Source organism: Cyprinus carpio, chromosome B7 (assembly GCF_018340385.1).
Source record: "Cyprinus carpio isolate SPL01 chromosome B7, ASM1834038v1, whole genome shotgun sequence".
Classification (NCBI taxonomy): Eukaryota; Metazoa; Chordata; class Actinopteri; order Cypriniformes; family Cyprinidae; genus Cyprinus; species Cyprinus carpio.
The window spans coordinates 9,629,061-9,649,615 of NC_056603.1; the positions used below are offsets into that span (position 1 = coordinate 9,629,061).

A 20,555-nucleotide genomic window follows, 5' to 3' on the forward strand; every position below is an offset into this window, starting at 1 on the left:
AGGTTCTTTTGTTGCATCACTCACTACAAACTCCCCTTTTTAGAACCTATTTTTTATAGTGTAGATCAGAGGCGTCATGCCCATTCAGATTTTTGAGTGGATTTTGAATGCAGCTTCCAAGAGACAAAAAATAGCCGAATAATATTTTCTATATTTTATACAATCACACTAGCATGATTAAATTGTTAAGCGCGTCATATCAGCTTCGAAAATTCAAATCTGCGTTCGCTGGCTGGCGCTAAGCCAGATACAGATGTGTTTTTACAGCACTGCACATTATAACCAATCACACACTATGCTGTTGAGCTTACGAATGCAATGACCAATCAGAGGTGTTCAGATGAGTCATCGCTAAAATACCGGTGTTTTCTGCACTCACTCGCTGTCTGAATACCTCTTTCTAGCGAATTCTCTCGTTACAACAAACTACAGATGTGTGTATGATTCTGTAAGTAAGATATTAATGTTCTTTGCTCTCTTTCTGTATAATGAAAGTGTTATAAGTAGCCTAACTTACAGTGTTTTTATTCATATTTTATTCTTGTTAAATTCACATTAAATATAAAGTCAGTCGTATTAAAAATATGTTATGGCATGACACCCATCTGTTACTTAAGTAAACAGACAGGTTTTTATGTATAGTTAATAGACTTTTAATAGGCTACTTTGACCATCGCCCACTATCAACTAGCATAATCTGTAAAGGTGAGAATCGAGATATTTCATGATATAGTTAATGCAGAATGTTTCGAATAAAAAGGAAAAAATCAATAAGACATCAGTGCTATTTTGGCTGCTGTGTGTCGGTGTCACATGACGACAACATCCCCCCCACTCGTGCCCCCTGAAAAATAATGAGTGCATGACGCCCCGGTGTAGATGAATAGTACATGACAGAACAGAACGTGATGACAATGTGATGTTTCTAAGGTGTTCAGAGCGGTTGTTAGATGCCAAACATCTATTGCTGAATTTACACGGGAAGAGTGGCACAGTCAGAGACACTTCTGAAGTGGTGTTTAGTGTCTTTACACAAACTGTTTAATGCTGCTCTGAGGTGCTCATATATGCATAACTGTATACACTGATACTAATGGCTAAAATGGGTCAAAGCAGACCGAATTTAATCTGCCTTTTATGCGGCATTACATCTTCACACAGAATTTTGAGCAGCCTTAATTAAGCTGTGAAAAGATGCCTATATGATATTCTGCTTCTAAGATATGGCTTAAGTCTCTCTTTCAAGTCAGTCTTTAGGTATTTTTTTTTTTTTACCTATTTTTATCATCCACCATGTGAAAAATCAAGTTTGAAAGCTCAGAAAAGTAATAGCTTACAACAAGCTGTCCAATTTGATGTTTCATATATCTCCGTAGCATAAACGGTGCAAGTTCAGCCCAAGTTTAATACTCGGGGTTTGGTCAAATCACTAACTCTAAGTATGAGCAATAGTAATAGTCAAGCGTGCCTTAGCATGCAACCCTAATAAATCCAGTTTGTAAGCTCAGATGTGACATAAATGTCGGCATTTCAACAGCAAAAAAACTGTTTCAACTTGGTGGTGTTTATGTAAAATGCTGCATGATTATCCAACAGTCTCCAACTAATAAATGCCTTGCTGCTATTATGGTCAAGAAGCACTCATAAAATAAATTATGAGGGTTTGATTTTTTTGATGCACCTTTAAAAATCAAGCCAGCATGTACACAGAAATGCCAAAAAAAAAAATCATTATGTGGCACAGTCTGTCTGCCATTTGAGAAAACAGTGGGCGAGAATGGCAGGGATAGTAACAGACAGTAAAAAAGACTTTAATTGGCCTCCATGAATTTGGAGTACTGTCGTTTTAGAAGCCAAAAGCATGAGGACTTGTCCTCGTGCTTCTGGCTTCTAAAACTGCAGCAGTCTAAAATTTAAAAGTGTCCAGCAGAGTTTTAACATGTTGGCCAAAAGATCGGTCAGTTATATTAACACCAAGCCAGTTTCTTTTTAAGAGTTTCTTAAAGGTCTGTCGGTTGTGCTCTAAGCCACATCTATCAGGCAGCGATTTGAGCAGGCCAAACTGCACTCCTGTGCACATGAGGAATCAATTAGTGGTTTGTGTTCATCTGGGGTTTTTTCTTCCCAAGTTTTTTTTTTTTTCTATTTTCATTTGGTAGTTTTCGCTTTCTCTCTGCAGACGAAAGATTGCAAATGAGTCTTGTAGGTGAGGAAGAATGTCTGAGAGATCTCTCATTCACATTTGTCAGTTTTTCTAAACTAAAATGATTCAAATAAAACTACTGATATGAAATAAAATGTAAATATTGGATGAAAAACTTCAAACGATTAGAAGAAAATGTGAAATGTTGCTTTGGGAATCAACTAAACAAACCCTTAATATTTATTTAATAAATGTGAGAGACATCAGTCTCTACATCCTGTATCTCAGCTGAAAATCTTCAGATAGAGGAGCTTTGAGACTAGTGAAATGAGTCCAGTGAGACTTGCAGAACCAGAGAAGCATACAGTCTGTAAAACTTTATAAACAAAGAGGACTTATTTTGTCGGAAACATTGGGAACATTGAGCACATTTAGAGTCACGTTGATATGAGAGAGAAAGTGACAGAGGAAAAGACTTGCAGAGATGCAGGCACAACATCAAATTTGTAAATTTAACGAAAAAAAAGAGAGAAACCAATCTGGATTTGGCCTGCGTGGTTTCTTTGAAATCAGAGCCAACCCATGTCCCAAATTACATTCCTTTACCCCCCTTTCGTTTCCCTAAGTGTTCTGCTCTCACATTCGTTTTAATGCAACCCATATGCAAAAATGTGTTTATCAGCCATTCTAAACAACAAAAATTATTGTTTGCACAAAAGAAACATCATATAAACATCTCATATATCTTATTTCACCACCATTCAGTAAATATAGGCATTACCACATGAATTTATGGTAATGCAAAAAAATTTGAATTCCACAATTAAACTGCTTTAAGCCAGTGCATTTGCAACCTAATTAAAGATAATCTTATCTAAGACCCTTGAACAGAGTGGACGTTCAGAATAGAGTACTATCACATTGCTTGCCTTACAGCATCACTTTAAAATATTATGAGAAACACTGTGCATTATGCAATGCTACACATACTGTAACTTAATTTTGTTTGTCACATGATTTTTAATATGCAATTAATGTGTAATTTTGTATATAGTTGGCAGTCATACCCAACAATAAGCCAAGAAAGATTCTGGTTTGTTGTGGCACAAAGGCAGGCCAGTTCAAGTGCATTGCTTTGTGGGATTCTGAACTGTTTTCCTGTCTAAAACATAAAAAACACAAATAATTCACACTTTAAAAAACAACGCAGAACAAAGTCAGACAGCTTGGAGTAATTATGATCCCCAAGCAAAAGTGCATGCAGAATCTGCAAGCCCAAATAAAGATGCTCAAATAAATAAAACACTAAAAATAAACGAATCACCGATGAGCGACTGCATCTCAACCATGGTTTACAAAACCATATGCGCCATGCAAAACAGTTATCGGAACCAAGTCTGTGAAGCATTTGGTATCCACTGCCACTCACTGATTATGCAAAACAGTTTCAACGAACCTTGGGATAAATCTGGCCTTGCACAGTTTTAATATTAATCAAAATCGAATATTATAATGTTTGTTTTCACTTTGAGCCATGATATGATAAATGAAAGTATCATAAGGCCTGTGTGGTACTTCTCCACTTCTGTTCGCCCACCTCTCGCTGCTCTCTTTCCTGTCAGCGTTGCGTCGCATCGCTCATGGCTACGGCGAACTTCCTGTACGGCACTGTCCGCCCCTGCATCTTCATTCTTAGTCACAATCACAAATTCTCACCTCCCACAATGAGCCAAAAAGCAAGAGAAAACTTTATACAACCTCCTTCAAATTTTATTTGCAGAAGAAAGAAATATTAACTAGCTGAGAGGCTTTCTTGTGTTTCTCCAAACAAATTCATCAGTTATGTTTATTTGACTCTACAGGATAAACAGAAACAAGTTAGACAGAATCGATCCAAATTTTGAATATGAATTCTGTTATGAATTCAAGTGAGTTATGAAAGAAACATTGTTATGCCTCTCAAAACATGACAGAAACTTAAGCACAAAACATTCACAAAGACAACAAAGAGTAATGAGAAATTCATAGCGTTTAACATGATCTAAGTCAAACTCTGTACACAACCTACATTGTAACAAATGTTTTTCCAAAATTTGAAATGAAACAAAAACTATCGGAGCGCGTATTACAAGAAAACACCATTACAGTTTTTCTACTTCAAAGCTTCAGCTTTAATTCAAAGTGTTTCTTGCCATTTCTTTGTAAAATTTACTTCCAATTTCTGAGTGAAAACTGTTTCCACAGCATTTTTTTTTTAGTGTATGTAGGTGTTTCAAAATGTTTCAAAGATAAGTCATTTTGACAAGTCTCATGAATTGGAAGCCTATGCAAAACTATTTACACTTACATGTCAAAGTTTCAGGATGCACAACAAAGTCATATTTAAAACTGACTTCTGTGTAAATCCAAGCTAATTCTTTAATAATCTGATTCAAAATCTATGCGTTTCCAAAGTGCTCATTTTTCGACATGAGGAAAACCAAACACTCTGACACCATGTCAACTTGTCAATCATTGCATTCGCACCAATTATCTGCTATATCTGTCAATCATCTCTTCTGACATTATGCAGACTTTGAGGCACTTGAGACAGACAGAGAGCCCATCACAGAAACACAAGCTGGGAGAAATTAAGCATCTGTGGTAAAAGCATGAAGCCAGAGGAATGCCTGCATGACATTTACTGCTCTCCACTGGCCCAGCATGTTACCAAACAGTAAACAAAACAAAAGCACATGCGGCGTCACCACTACAGACACCCATTCAACACCGAAGACCTACACTGCGAGCAATGTCACAAACTACAACAATCCAATTATAACCAACAAAGCTGTCTAGACACCAAACACACTATGGCAAGCGGTATAAACATTTACTCATTACAAATGATCAATTATTATGCAACTAATACTTACGCTTTAGGACAAGTCAGTACATTTGAAAAGAAAAAGCACAGTTGTAACTAGTGAGGATGAAATACTACTAGCAAATATCAGGGAATATAGCAGGGTACTAGTTAACAATAAATATTTTTTTCTTTTATTTATTGTTATTTAAGATACTAGTTGGTGTTAACAAATATCTGTTAACTTGGCTTGCTATAGGGACTCGAAAAGAGACAGTATGAGTTAACTCTGAAGGCCAACAGAGGAAGTGAGACTTGGATTGCTTGGAATTTTTTTTATTTTTTTTGACGCAATGAACTGCGGCTGTTGTTGTTGTTGTTGGGGGCATTTAAATAAAACTTAAGCATGCTAACAAAACGTATAGAGCAACAGATTGATGCATTTGATATCCAATAGTGCACAAATGGTTGCATATCTCCTGAGGACTAACAAAAAACCTTACAAGTGTTAAATTACAACAGCTTTTCCAGATATTTACCAGCTGAACAAACATCTACACAATACCACAGTTTCGACTGTACCTTTAAAAACATAATCAATTAATATGGGTGAGAAGTTATTCGCTTTAATTTTTAATATCAGTGCCCTCTCTTAAGCCTCAGATAGTTTACTGGTTTCTCATCCTGGGCAGGCCTGCTGGTTTTAGAGGAGTTTTGATCATATCTAGACTTCTCAGCTAACAACCAGTTTGTCTGACCAGGCTAGAAGACCAACTAAGACCAGTTTAGGCTTGTTTAAAATGCTGTCTTATCATCACATAATATCAACTTAACTTACCAGTTTTAATTCAGCAGCAATAACTATATGTTGCAAGAAACTTGTTTAGTATAACCTCTGCTTTGCTAGGGAAGTCTGATAGTGTCAGTAACTGTGTTACACCCTGAAGTTGCCACACACTTCACAATTCTTAGTTAAATAAGTTGTAAAACTTTTGACAGTAAACTAAACTACACATAGATAATAGACTAATTTCACTGGCGCAATTACAAATGCATAGTCAGAAATGTTGTTGCCAAAACGTTTTGCTACAACTAAGATTAGTTAGTTGGTTCTACAACAATTAACTTCACTGGTTAAGCGTTTATATTTATATTTCATAGACATAATAAGTGACAAGACCAACCGTATTTATCAACTCACCGAGACTATTCGTAGATCCATCCATGTCTGAGTCAAACAGTCCTTAAAGGTTTCTCAAATATTGTTTTGTGTTAGTATATCCCATTGGCAGAAACGCAACGCAGATCTCTATGAAGGCTGTCAGCAGCATTGCCGAGAGCAGGCGGGACGCGCGTGGAGCTGCCACTGAGGATTGCAGAAACAGTAAAATCACGAATCCAGGAAATGAACAGAGAGTCTCTCTATCGCATGAGGCAAGTGCAAGAACTCACTCACGGGCTGGATTTAACCCAGGAACCGCGTCCATGTAAAAAGTTGATCGAGAGCGTGCGATTTCTGATTTACCTTTCTAAGTGCACGAGGCGAAACTGAAATGCGTCGCGGTATAGATTCCCCCTCCCAAGCCCCGGTTAAAGATAAAGTAAAACCAGAAGTTTGACAGCTACAGCTGTGGTTTTCATCCAATACCTCTCTGCCATCTAGCGCTGATGTTGTGAATAATACAGCCAGCGCGGAACCGACGCGAGCGTGACGTTCTTCGTAGCGTCTCTGGGGGAAGTTGAAAGACGACGCACCAGGAAACGAGCCGGTGCGTGTTTGAAGGACTCTTGACGGCAGAATGAGATCTGAGTGGAGTGAGTGGTCGTGAGTATTGACGAAGTGTCAATTCGCATTTCTCTGAAGTATGTGATGATTTTATTTTATTATTAAATTTACAGAAAAGTGCTGTAGTAAATGTCACGAAGTGATTATCATTGCATTATAATAATTACTAATAATTACTCTGAAGATTCATATTGTATTAGAAATTACTAATCACTCAAAGACTGATAGACAGACAGACAGACAGACAGATAGATAGATAGACAGATAGATAGATAGACAGACAGATAGATGGATAGATAGATCTAACAATAATGTGCTTATTGCATTATTTAATTTAATTGCTTATTATTTAGATGGCTGGATGGATGTAACAATTTTAGTTAAGCGTTATATCAATAATAATTACTCATTTCTAACACACATATAATTACTGTAACATGGATACATAGATAGATCTAACAATAATGTAATTATTGCATTATTTAATTTAATTGCTAATTAGATAGATAGATAGATAGATAGATAGATCGAACAATAATGTGATTATTAAGCATTATATCATACTCTAACATGGATATATAGATAGATCGAACAATAATGTGATTATTGCATTATTTAATTTAATTGCTAATTAGATAGATAGATAGATAGATAGATAGATAGATAGATAGATAGATAGATAGATCGATCGATCGAACAATAATGTGATTATTAAGCATTATATCACTACTCTAACATGGATATATAGATAGATCGAACAATAATGTGATTATTGCATTATTTTATTTAATTGCTAATTAGGTAGATATAGATAGATAGATAGATAGATAGATAGATAGATAGATAGATCTAACAATAATGTGATTATTGCATTAATTACAGATTGATAAATAGGTAGATATTCATTGCATAAATTATGTACAAACAATTGCATAAATTATTACATAGAAATTATATTGACAGTGATATTTTTCCCTGTTTCCTTTCTATGCTTGTTTCAGCACATTTGTGATTCATCTGCTGTGGTTTGAGATGTCATAATCATGAATGCCCCTCGTCATCTGTTGCGGATCCAGTGTATTGGGCGTGTTGCACGTTTTTTGGGGAAACCTGTACAGCGATTGATCCTACCTGCTGGAGCACATCTGCAAACCCCTAGATCACAGCACAGCTATGGCCAGGTACCTGTTTACCTCTGAATAATGCTGTTTTATAGACTGTGTGCCTGTATTAATGCTCTGTGTTTTTCTGTCCAATTTTCTTAACTTCTGAGGCCATTTCACAGCAGTGCAGTATGCTCCACGAGTCGTCCAAGCCAGACACAGCTTGAAAAGACAGTTGAAGATGAGACGCTCAATAAAGCATCTAATAAAAGTTTAGTCACACATGATGATTTATTTGAGCGAGCTGCTAGAGACTCAAAGACCAAGGCTGATTTTAACAGGGTCGTGGATGTTTTCAGCAAGAAGGACATTCGACGAAGAGGCCATGTGGAGTTTATTTATGCTGCTCTGAAGAAGATGCCAGAATTTGGAGTAGAACAAGACATTACTGTCTACAACAAACTCCTGGATGTGTTTCCAAAAGAGGTGTTTGTTCCACGGAACTTCATTCAGAGGATGTTTAACCACTACCCACGGCAGCAGGAGTGTGGAGTACAGCTGCTGGAGCAGATGGAGAACTATGGTGTGTGTTCGCACTCTTGTTGGAGAGAAAGAAAAACGGATGCATTGCTTTAATGATTTGCCAATTCTTTGTCTTCTTAATATTTCCAGGTCTCATGCCGAATGTAGAGACCAAGGTATTGCTGGCTCAGATATTTGGGGAGAAGAGTCATCCTATGAGGAAGTACCAGCGTATCATGTACTGGTTTCCCAAATTCAAGCACGCAAACCCCTTCCCTGTCCCACATGTGCTCCCCAGTGACCCAGTAGAGCTCGCTCGATTCAGTCTTACCCGGATTGCAGATGACCTGGATGCTAAAATAACAATCTATCAGGTGACTATTAAATCTACAACTTAAAGCAGCATCACACAAGCAGAACCACTATTGTTCAAAAGTTTGGGGTTAGTAAGATCTTTTTGAAAAAAGTATTTTATGCTCAGGCCCAAGGCTGCATTTATTTGATTAAAAATACTGTAAAACACTCCAATTTTGAACTATTCTTATATACAAGATATACAAGAACTGTTTTCTATTTTAATATATTTTAAAATGTATTTTTTCCTGTAATGCAAAGCTGATTTTTCATCAGTCTTTACTTGTATTTTCAGTGTCACATGATCCTTCAGAAATCATTCTAATATGCTGATGTGGTGCTCATTTCTTATTATTATTGATGTTGAAAATAGTTGTGCTGCTTATTATTTTTGTGGAAACTTTGATAATTTTTTTTTTTCATGATTAAGAAACAAAAAAATTGTCCTTGCTGAATAAATTATTTTAAATTATTATTATATAATAAAATAATTTAAAAAAATCATTTTAAATGTTAAATAATATGTAATAAAAAAAAAAAAATATATATATATATATAAAATTTTAAGTACATCTATATACTACTATAGTACTATATATCTTTCTAACACCAGACTGTTCACTTGTAGTGTGTATTTACTGTATCTGGAAATAAAGGCTTTTCAGTCTGATAAATGTGCTTTATTTCACACATTGCAGTATCCGTCAACAGACATCACTGAGACTGGTGAAGAAGTTATGCGTCCCCATATTGTAGGTATGTAGCTTTTACCATTCTGGCAATTGAACTTGAAATTTCAGGAATATTCTGGGTTGAATGTATATCATCTGTACCACAGAAAAAACTAAGAACTCAGTGTGTAAACATAAAATGCTTTGGAGTTCTTTAAAATTGGAGTTATATCCAACTTGTGCAGTATTTAACCTGAAATATTTAACTATAATTTGATCATTGTACTAAGGACCAGTTGTAATGCTTTCATAAGATTTCTATATCATCATACAAAGTGATTGGACATCACTTTTTTTATGTTTTTTTTTTTGTTAATTTTTAAATGCTTCTTGGCATAAAAGGGACTTTGGATACTGTTTGTGAAATTAATTAAGCAAAACAAAACTATCTTTTATGTTATCAGGTATCCAAAGTCCAGATCAGCGCTCCCTTCTGTCCAAACACAATCCCTGCAGGCCTGTGTTTGTCGAAGGCCCGTTTCCACTGTGGCTCAGAAAGACTTGTGTTCATTATTACCTACTCAGGGCAGACCCTACCCCGCCTGAGGAAAAGGTACAGTAATTGGGCTAATGATGGAATTTCATGAAAGTCAACATATCAGAATGATTTCTGAAGGATCATGTGAAACTGGAAACTAGAGTAATGGCTGCTGAAAATTAAACTTGGCCAGTATAGGAATAAATTACATAACAATAAATAACAGTTATTCACAATGTTACTGTTTTACTATATTTTTGATCAAACAAATACAGCCTTGGTGAGGATAAGAGACTTCTTAAAAAAGAAAAAAATCTTAATTTTTCCAAACTTAGTAGTGTAATACTTTAAAGAATACAACAATACCTAATAAATAAATTAAGACTTCATTCTTAAAGAATATGCATTCCAGGTTATGTACTGGCATCTTCTTTTCCTGTAGGTTGAGGAAGAGTTTGACCCTGAGATGATTGGTCCAGAGCAGAGTCTCTTCTACCCTCAGCGAGTGGAGCTCGAGCTGGAAAGAGACATGGGTGATGATTTCAGTTTCAGTGTGGATGATGGTGAGACTCGTATTGCTTTGTCAACATGATTTGAATAAAATGGTTTGCATATCACCAGACACATACAATGCTGTCTGTTCATTTGATCCTGCAGTGGAAGAGGGGGCGGTTTACGCCATGTGTATGGCTGGTCAGGGAGACCAGGCTACTCTCTCTCAGTGGATTTCTGGTCTACAGGAGACCTGTCCCATATTAGGCCAGATCCCTACAGTGTTCCGTCTGGATTCTGGACCCAGAGAACTGCAAACCTCGTCGGGTGCTCAGCAAACCCCTGAGCAGGAGGTTGAAACAGAACAAAGTATCGAAGAGGAGCCACTACTCTCACAAAGAGTGAAACAGTGAGAGCCATGCCAATGGAGGTGCGTCTTAAGAAGACTGATTGTGGGAGTTTTAAATCAATCTAATATGATGAACCTTATATTTTATTTAGTTACCAGATAATGATTTATGTCTGGTCTATTACACACTATTCTTGAGTTGAGATCTGACTACAGTATGCAGAGTTGCTCTATGATGTGTAAATATGCCATAAACTGATTTGGCAGTGCAATAAAACATACATTTCTCCAATATATTGATTGCGTGGGCATTTTGTACTATAATTATGATTGTTTTAAGTTGATAAGTAGTTCAGAACAATTTTAGTTTCACCATTCTAAGCAAAAGTAGACCTATATCATAGCCAAATCTCTATGCAATCAATGCAACATCTTTGTCATAAAAAGGTGCATGTAATGCTAAACTATATGTTAAGTGAATTAACATTTAAAATTACAGACAAGCAAACAAAGTGTGCAAAAGGTTTTATTTATTTAAAAGATTTAACCTAAAACAGATGTGGACTGAACGTTTTACTTATCCTAGGTGTAGACTGTAAAGACTAACAAACTATGTTTGCTAAACCATATATATAATATTTGATGATTCTCATCCTTGTGCTTTTTTTTTGAGACGTGGTCTGTGTATAACCAAACATTAACACCACACTCACATCATTTATAAGGTTAACTAGTAATTAACTACAAGGACTTCAAATTATGGTGGATATGAATTACATTTGATTCCATAGTATTTTATAAACTGAAGAAGAAGGTCTATTCAAAACAAATTCTTAAGTGGAAAAAAAACAAAGTCAAAGTACAAAATAAAATTATATATTATGTAGTGCAACAATTACAAAAAGAAAATGTGTTGCAAAATGTTTTGAAAAGTGTATAAACTGTACAGAAATAATAATAAAAAAAAATACAAGCTCAAAATGCAGTTCTTTAGATTACAGAATAACATGCCAGTTGTTTGTGTGTGTGTGTGTGTGTGTGAGAATGCTTTTATTGATGGATCTTATTTTGTAACCTGATTTAAAGTTTTTGTAAATGCACTGTTTGGAGTATTACCAGAATTTAAAAGTACAGTTAATGAGGCTCAGTAGTGAGAAATACTGATCTCTTACATGACTGATGGGACTTACAAAGTAAATGTTCTAAATCTTAAAATGTTCTAAATGTAAAAAATCTTTAAGACATGAAGTTAGGTTTTAGTGAATGTCAGCGCCGGAGACCATGTCAACAAGATGAGCCCAAGAGACAGATCCCCTGCGAAAACCTCGTCAACTAGACGGCCATCGGGACGAGACGGGTCTTGTCTGTCAGCCACCTATCAGTTCACTCAAAGTCTTCGGCCTCGACCTTGGCTTCAATTTTGACCGGGCAGGTTAAATTCAATTCTGAAAAATTCACAAGATTGATAATTCACAAAATCAAATAATTGATTCACAAAATCAATTATTTAATATTTTCAAAGCCAGACTGAATGTAGATTTTCCTGTTACCTGTAGAAGCTCTGCATCGCTGTTGAAGCTGGTGGGTGATGAAGTGCTCTCGGACTGCCACCTGTTTATCCCAGGCATCAAGAATGCCTTGACGTTCAAGGTCTCCCAATGATAGTGTATCAGGATGCGCCTCCTCAATATGAGCCTTCACGCCTTCCACACTCACAGAGTACTGCTGCTCACCACAAACCATACACACCAACAACGGGTTGACAGGATCAAAGTCCATGAGGTAGACATTTCTCCACTCTGCCTGTGATAAAGGTCCCTCCATTGCTTCATTTGGTGCAAAGCTTGACTCCTCTCAAACAGAAGATGTTGGTAATGTCAGTAAACAAATAGTCATTTAAACTGTTTGGTGAAGTGTGTGTTAGAAAATTCATTAAAAATAACCTTTGAGTGCAGGTTGACATGGTTCAGCAAAGTAGCCAAGTTGGTCTTCTAAAGTTACACTGTTTGGAAAAGAAGCCAACATTAATGTCTTTTCAGCATATTAATATGATTTCTGTAGGATCATGTAACAGTGAAGAATTGCTATTGAAAAATCAGATTTGCTCTCACAGGAATAAATTACATTGAAAAATATATTCAAATAGAAAATAGTTAATTTAAACTAATAATATTTGACAATATTACAGTTTTTATAAATGCAGCCTTTGTGAGCATAGACTACTTTTATTATTAAAACCTATATTATACTAATATTATTGAAAAAATGTACTTACCTCTGAACTACTGCTGAGCAGAGACTGGTGGAGTTCTGACTCTAGGAAGATTAAAGAAAAAAGTAAAAAAAAAAAAAAAGGTTATAAGTTCACGTATATGTAAATGCTCTGAGTGACTTGAGGCTGGGAAGATGACAACAATTCTCAAACAATCTGAGAAAGTGCTACTTAATTGGACAAACCAAATTTAGACGTTTCCGCCATGGCATTTTTAACCTAAAATAATCACACAGTTTAACCCTTAAATCCATTCTGAGGAGGTTCAATCATTTGAGAAACTGGAGAAAGGAACAATGAAAATATTCAGTCAATTGGTATAAAAACTCTGCCATCTCACCATCTTCATCTAAAGTATTAGTAATCTAAAATCAGCAAGCTGTGAGAAGGCTGGTGATCTTAAATGCTAAAATAAATGTTCATATCTTTTACATGCTTGTTTCAGAAATGTATTTTGAAGAAAACCAACTTTCCTTATTTGAATCCTAATCAATTACAAAACTCTCCACCATCATGTAGTCCTACATTTTTTTCCTATGTTTTGCATGTCCCTACAGTATGCTGGTGCACAGATATGCCTGGAGGCACGGGGGCCTCACACAGGGCCTCTGTACACTGCCACAAGTCAAAAGAGTCCTCCAAAATGTTTCTGTGATATTCTAGTGCTGAGGTATGGCTGGGGCCCCATATGGGGCCCTGTGAACACTGCTCCAATTCAAAAGAACCTACTCCCAGTTGTCTGTGAATTTCTGGTGCTTAGATATAACTGGGGCCCCCAGGGGACATAAAGCATGTAGTGTTATTATTACAGCGTTTTGGTATACTGTGATGTCTGGTTCTCAGTATAAACTCGCCTTCATGTAATTCCAAACCTGTATGACTTTCTTTCTTCTGTGGAACACATAAGCAACATATATTGAAAGTCAGTGGTCAGTGTTTTGGACCCTATTGACTTTGTATGAGCAAAAAGAGTTGAAACATCCTGCAAAATCTCTTTTTGTGTGTGTTCTGTAGAAGAAACAAAGTCATGACGGTTTGAAACAAAAAAGAGATGAGGAAATGATGACCTGTTTAGATGAATGAACCACTGATAGTGAAGATCAGATCAGTTTGCACAGCACTGTGCAAACCACAAATTGGTTCAACAGATCTGTCACACAAGTAAACAACTGCATAATCAGTGGGCTGCACTGCATGGGTCTCGCAGTCCCACTCAAACTCATAGCGGTGCTGTACTTTTGTCTGTTTTAGAACAATCTGTAAATGAGGGGGATGTTACTGCTGACAGTGTATTGCAGGATTTTTGCTCATACATGATTGTGCTTTTATTTGGGGCCTTTTCTCTGTCTGCAATTACATTACTTTTCAAAAATTCGGGGTTGGTAAGGTTTTTGAAAGAAGTCTCTTATGCAAACCAAGGCTGCATTCATTTAATTAAAATACAGTAAAAACAGTTATATTCTAAAATATTCTCACACTATAAAATAACAGTTTTCTATTTTAATATATTTGTAATTTATTCCTGTTATTCCTGTTCATATTATTGTAATTTATTATTGTTTTGTTGGAGATGATTTTTTTTCAGTAGTTTTTTTCAGTTTTTTATTTTAAATTGGTTTTATTTTGGAACTTAATTTTCTGTAAAACTGCTTTGCAATGAATTGTATCGTGAAACGCGTTATACAAACAAACTTGAATTTAATTGAACATGATCCTTAAGAAATCATTCTAATATGCTGATTTGCTACACAAGATCCATTTATTATCAATGTTTAGTGGAAATTTTTTTTTCAGGATTCTTTTAAAAGTTCAAAAGAACAGCATTTATGTGAAACAGAAATATTTTGTAACATTATAAATATCTTTGCTGTCCAAAAAAATAATAATCTTACTGACCCCAAACTTCTTAATGGTACTGCACATAAATAAAACCAATAAATCTATACGGTCTAAAAAATAATTACCTGTAAATCCTGGCCATGTGGAGGGACCATCATCTGGCGTAGCTTTCTCTCATGCGCTGCCTTTCTAGCTCTCTGCTCCTGTTTCTTGATCCTCCACTGCATGCGTCTTCTACGTATAACCTCCTCAGGATCTACTTTTGGATTTGGCGTTGCCACTATTTGGCTTCTATCACATCTTGATTTATCTGTATGCTGTGTCTCTGGACCAGAAGGCTTGGTGCACCTGCTTGTTTTTTTCTGAATGGGGATCTGTCTGCATGTGGAAGTGTCCTGGGACATGGCTTGCATGAGAGTTGTGCTTCGTGTTTTCTTCTGGGGAATCTGAGAAACGCAATAGTTCATATGGCACACATTTAATAATTCACATTATTACCAATTACTTCCCATGACATTCAAATATCAATGCAACTCACCTGTGGCAGATTACGAAGAACTGCATGTTTGGTTGCATCTTTGCTGGCTTTTCTAGCCCGCTGTTGTCTTTTCTTTAACCGCCAATACTCTCTCTTTCGTTGAAGCTCATCACTTTCACTAAGCTGTTGCTTTTGCAAGGTCTGTGAAGGGTAGGACTGCTTGGGATTTGCTCCATCATCACTGAACTTCTGAGGTTGCAGAGCCACTGGAGAAATGGCACGACTTCCGTCTGTAGCCTCTTGACATACGTTATGAGTGTTACAATGACTCGTGTTTTCAAAAGTTGATGCCTGAGCACTCAATTTGATATCTTTAAGGCTTGTGTCTTTTAAAATGTCACACTGTAATAAGATGTTTTGTTGTAAGGTAAGACTTGGCTTTGCATCTTCAGATGTAAAAAGGTCATCTTTAGTCAACGGAAGAGGCTCATTTTCACACTTAACATGCATTTTGTTGGCATTATTTTCTTCTGGTGTGTAAAGCGATTCCTCCAGGAGCTTCTTCATGGAAGCAACAGCCTGAAGAGTGGTGGCATGATGGTCCACAGCTGTTGGAGGCTCAATGTGTGATTCTAAGGATGCACAAGGTGAAGGTTTGCTGCTATTAACACTGATGCAGGGAATTATTTCTGGGATGGAAAACACAGTTTGTATAGTGGGATAGACATGCTCTTCTTTTATAGGCATTGGGGCACTGGTAGAGGAGTGACAAACTGTTGTGGTGATAGATGAAGTAATACTTTGCCTATGGTTTGACTTCTTGTTTTGCTCTCTCTGCTTTAACACAGAAACCTTCGACCTAAGCAGACCATTTCCAAGTCGGGCAGCTTGACTAGCCCTTTGCTCTCGTTTCTTTATCCTCCAATACTCCCTCAAACGGGCGACCCTTTCTTCTTCTGTTGGGGTTTCAGACTGGATGGTGACTGTCATACTGCCCATAACTGCACCTCTGGTTAACCTAGACTGTACTAGAGAGTTTTGGTGAGCATTAGTAGAATAACTAGAAATGTTGCATGGAGCGGAATCTAGCTTTGTGACTGCAGGAGCATCTGAATATTGGGGAGAATTTACTTGAACCTGAAGTTTTACTTTTCCAATGCATTTCACACTGGAAATGTCTTGACTTGTAGGTAGGGAAGCTTTAGGAGATGTCCTCGAAATGGAGACTGTCACTGTGCCATCTTCTTTGATAAAACCACCAATGGTATCTGAGGAAATTGCAAATGCACTTGCTTTGCTCGCTTGAACTCCACACGGCTGATTAAAACTGTTATAGGAGTGTCTCCCATGATGCTTTAGTGCGTCTCGTTCCTTCAGTCGTGCTTTCAATGCCATAGACAGCCTTGCTCTCTGCTCACGTTTCTTAATTCTCCAGTATTCTTTCTGCCTGGCATGGCGATCCTCGGGAGTCTCAACTTTGGAAGCACCAAGGGTGGATTTCCTCATTTGGTTTTGAAAACGTTTCTTTTGAGTAAGTGCAAATTTCTGTACTTTGGATTTGGATTTACTTGAGGATGACTGCAAAATACCAGATGTTAAGGATGCATGGTTTGGTTTAGGACTCTGAACATGTAGTTGTGTTGTCCGAGAACCATTAAATTTTGCTTCCAGCGACTGCTGATTAAGGGATACAAGGTTAGAGTTGAGGCTGATTCCTTTCAAGGCCTTACTGTAAGTAGGAGACGAAGCATGCATGATACCAACAGATAAAGGTTGTCCTTGTCTGAGACTCCCTTCTCGGTCCCGGGCCAGCTTTGCAGCACGCTTTGCTCTCTGTTCCCGCTTTTTGATACGCCAGTTCTCTCTACGCTTAGCAACCATCTCTTCTTCAGTCACAGCCACTCCCGTGTTGTGCTTTGAAGCAAAGGCACATGTCCTTCTCTTAGTGATAGGACTCTGGTTTTCATGAACCTTACATTCTGCAGAGGTCAAGGGTCTAAGTGAGTTCTGAGGCTTATTTTGGTGTCTGTGCACTGGTAAAACCATGGATCCATGGCTTTGCAGAGATGTTGTTAATTGCTTGCCATTTAGGGATGACATTCCCGTTTTTGATTTTGGAGCATGAGTATTGTTTGGATTCAAATCGATGCATGTTGTAGGCACTGAATGTACTGTAGGGCAGAGAGATTCAGCTGTTGAAGCATTTGTTTTTGATGACCCTGTATCTGAGGGCTTTATTTTTTTATTGGCCATTACACCCTTCAGGGTATTTGTGCTTGTTTCTGGGTACTGAGGTAAGACATGGTTGAGCTTGGTCCTTTGAAACCATCTCGCTTTTTGGCATGGCACCATATTAATATTACTCTCAGATACTAATAGACCTGAGCTGAAGGAGTTTTTAGGAGAATCAGCATCTTGCCGTTTGAATGAAACATTATGATTATGTAGAGAGGGAACATTGTTGGCTTCACTAACAACAGACATGCGCAAGCCCAGATTTTCATTTCCAATCTTGTTTTTGGTAGATGACTTTCTTGCCCTCTGCTCTCTTTTCTTGCTCCTCCAATATTCCCTTTTGCGGGCGATAGTGGCATCATCAAACTCTGCTGCTGGTTGATAACGACGTTTAGAGGAAGTCTTGCTGGACATGGCTGCTGTTTGGTTACACCATCATTATACTAATGTCAGCCGCTGGAGTAAGTCTTCTTAGGCTTGGCAAAACCTGCTCTAAACAGGGTTATCTGTGGGGTCACATCTTTATGTGAAGCAGTCTCTCAAGGTCTTTTTGTTTAGATGGATTTTGCATCCAGTGCTTGATTCAAACTGTCCATTTTTCTGAAAAACCAAGAGTAGTTGACCTTTAGGGGAAACAAAATGCATATTAAATAATTGATCTGATGATTGATGAGATGCATTATCAACTCATGTTCTTTAACACAAACCAATCTTTTATAGCCTATGCTTGAGGCGGCTACACTTCAGCAACAATAAAATGACAATAAAACAAAATAAAACCATCAACATAAAATATATCTAAAATAGGAACAATTTTAAAATAAATAAAAATTGCATTTATATGATACATGCAAATAAATATCACTGGATGGTAAAAAAAAAAAACTAACAAAAAAAAAAACAAATGCAAATACACAAGCCACACATAACTTTCAAATTGTATAAGAATTCAAACTATATAAAGTCTACATTAATACATAAATAACGCCCAATAATTAAAACTAGCAGATTAAGAGTTAAAAATAGTGGGCATTAAATGGCCCCTATGCTGGAAGACGGGGCCCTAGAGAGCACTTTGTTGGGTGTTGTGACAGAATCCCTAATTGTGATTCATATGTGATCATAAAGCAACAACAGACAACGTCCAGGGGCCCCTGTAGTCTTCCAAAGGCATGGCTGGGACTCAGAAAAGGGGCCCTCAAGTACATATTGGGTTTTGGTACATGCACATTTAGTCATTCAGCAGACCCTTTTATCCAAAGTGACCTACAAATTAGGAACAGTGCAAGCAATTTATCATAAGAGTAATATATGCAGTAGACAATGAAAAGTGCACCCTTAAGTAGTACATGTAGATACAAGAAATAAGAGAATGATGCCCTCTATCCATGTGGGGGAAGGGGATGTATGGGGCCCTGAGGGAATGTGCCCCACATGCTGTGTCTTCAATGCTGATATAAATTTATAGGAACATCAAGCACAGACATGCAAGCATTGACATCAATTCAATTTAGATCTGTGCTACAGAGCAAGTAGGAACAATCGTTTTTCAATCATTTTTTTCACAAATTGTTCTTCAGTCTTCAAAAAATATCTGAAGACAAGTCACACTTGGTCCGCAACCATTACCAAGTTACTTCCAATCTTATCACCATCTTAGTACTAGCCTATGCTTTACAAGCCAACTTTTGAAATTTTGTATTGCAGCATTTTTAGTCACTGTCTCCCTACAATTTATCATACTGTAGTATTGCTCATTTGCAAGTCACTCTGTATAAAAAACAAGCAAATATGAATATGAATAAATGTAAATATCAGTGCTAGAGTGTCACACATCGAGCTCCCAAGTGATTTCTTCTTTTCATATCTTACAGATTCTTCTGGACTAATGTTTTGGTGCATTTTTGGAGCTTGATAGTCTCTGCGTCTACGTTAACTGTATCAAAGAGAGCAGCCTGCACACTCTACAAGATAGGTTTTTCACATATTCCACATAAGAAAGAAAATCATACAGGTTTAATTCAACATGATCGTAAGTAAACAATTCCCGATTTTTATTCAACTACTCATTTTCTAACATTACAACTGCTATGCATTGCTAAACAACGGGGCTTTTTACAAAACTATTTGAATTGAACGCATACAAATATGCGTATAAGAATAAAATGTGAAGTAAATGATAACAAACTAAAACAGAGCCCAAAGGTGGTACAAACACGTTGCTGTCACTTTAAATCTTATCTCACAATCACAAGATGACGATTCATCCGTCTAACTCTGGCGTTTTGTGTTGACACTGCAATGGCAGCGCGTGCTTATTTATAGAAAATGCATATTTAAAAAGCATCCTAGCGCAAAAATTGGGTTGTTTTTATTGAAAAGGTGTTGGTTTTCTCTGTGACAGAGACAATGTTGTCTTCCCCATCTGCCCTCCTGAGCTGCGGTCTGTGTGTGTGTCTGTCAGTCTGTCTGTCAGCTCGTGGACTGTCGTGTCCTTAAAGTAAACGACGTCATGACGACATCGAGTGCGCGAAGCATGCGTTTGTTTTACCTTGTAAATGTACTTAACTTTCTTTAAGCTCAGTCTCAGGACACTGAAGTCGGGTCGCTTCCCGTTGCAGCCTTTCTTTCTATCGGTGCCTTGACAACGGTAAAAATACCAGGATGTAGGAACTTACTGCATGTGCGTGGACGGATAGGGTCTTAAAGCAGTCCATCCCTCCTTAAAACACAAGAACGTTCTGCATAAAAAAAAAAAGAAGAAGAAAAAAAAAGAAGACTTAGTGGTATTTTTTAGTTTTCAAATTTTTTAGTTTAATATTTAAGTATTTAAAAATAACCGGTATTTTTTAGTTTTCAAATTTTTTAGTTTTACACACAAAGATGCCCTATATAGTGTCCCTCATGAAAACAATTGTTAAAACGATG

General features: G+C 37.0%; 3 protein-coding genes across 10 annotated transcripts in view; 1 reads left to right on the forward strand and 2 right to left on the reverse strand.

The window, feature by feature from the left end:
• Window positions 1-6,567, reverse strand: part of eml3 (EMAP like 3) — a 29,753-nt gene extending 23,186 nt beyond the window's left edge. Inside the window, exons 1-2 of one of the 3 annotated variants that reach the window (XM_042727136.1) lie at window positions 6,441-6,567; window positions 6,190-6,354 (exon numbers count right to left, since the gene is read on the reverse strand). In XM_042727136.1, coding sequence (XP_042583070.1) covers window positions 6,190-6,214 — 25 coding nt within the window. In that variant the 5' untranslated portion in view covers window positions 6,215-6,354; window positions 6,441-6,567. Of the gene's footprint in view, window positions 1-6,189 lie in introns of all 3 variants that reach the window. The other 2 variants (XM_042727135.1, XM_042727138.1) reach the window with 2 other exon arrangements.
• A 126-nt stretch (window positions 6,568-6,693) lies between these two features.
• Window positions 6,694-11,097, forward strand: LOC109058062 (evolutionarily conserved signaling intermediate in Toll pathway, mitochondrial-like). 3 transcript variants are annotated; one of them, XM_042727139.1, is made up of 8 exons: window positions 6,694-6,813; window positions 7,765-7,955; window positions 8,040-8,460; window positions 8,550-8,773; window positions 9,452-9,509; window positions 9,889-10,037; window positions 10,405-10,525; window positions 10,620-11,097. In XM_042727139.1, the coding sequence occupies exons 2-8, from the start codon at window positions 7,818-7,820 to the stop codon at window positions 10,865-10,867; spliced, it is 1,359 nt and encodes a 452-aa protein (XP_042583073.1). In that variant the 5' UTR covers window positions 6,694-6,813; window positions 7,765-7,817; the 3' UTR covers window positions 10,868-11,097. The 3 variants fall into 3 exon arrangements, with proteins under 3 accessions (XP_042583073.1, XP_018930825.1, XP_018930824.1); XM_019075280.2 differs by having other exon boundaries at window positions 6,722-6,813; window positions 7,776-7,955; XM_019075279.2 differs by having other exon boundaries at window positions 6,748-6,851; window positions 7,776-7,955.
• A 232-nt stretch (window positions 11,098-11,329) lies between these two features.
• si:dkey-28a3.2 lies at window positions 11,330-20,364 on the reverse strand. 4 transcript variants are annotated; one of them, XM_042727130.1, is made up of 7 exons: window positions 20,306-20,364; window positions 15,453-18,250; window positions 15,040-15,360; window positions 13,079-13,119; window positions 12,747-12,805; window positions 12,354-12,656; window positions 11,330-12,248 (listed from the first exon to the last, which is right to left on the reverse strand). In XM_042727130.1, the coding sequence occupies exons 2-7, from the start codon at window positions 18,039-18,041 to the stop codon at window positions 12,187-12,189; spliced, it is 3,375 nt and encodes a 1,124-aa protein (XP_042583064.1). In that variant the 5' UTR covers window positions 18,042-18,250; window positions 20,306-20,364; the 3' UTR covers window positions 11,330-12,186. The 4 variants fall into 4 exon arrangements, with proteins under 4 accessions (XP_042583064.1, XP_042583067.1, XP_042583066.1 ...); XM_042727133.1 differs by lacking the exon at window positions 20,306-20,364 and adding an exon at window positions 20,179-20,305 and having other exon boundaries at window positions 15,453-18,227; XM_042727132.1 differs by lacking the exon at window positions 20,306-20,364 and adding an exon at window positions 20,179-20,298.
• Between the last annotated feature and the right edge of the window lie 191 nt (window positions 20,365-20,555).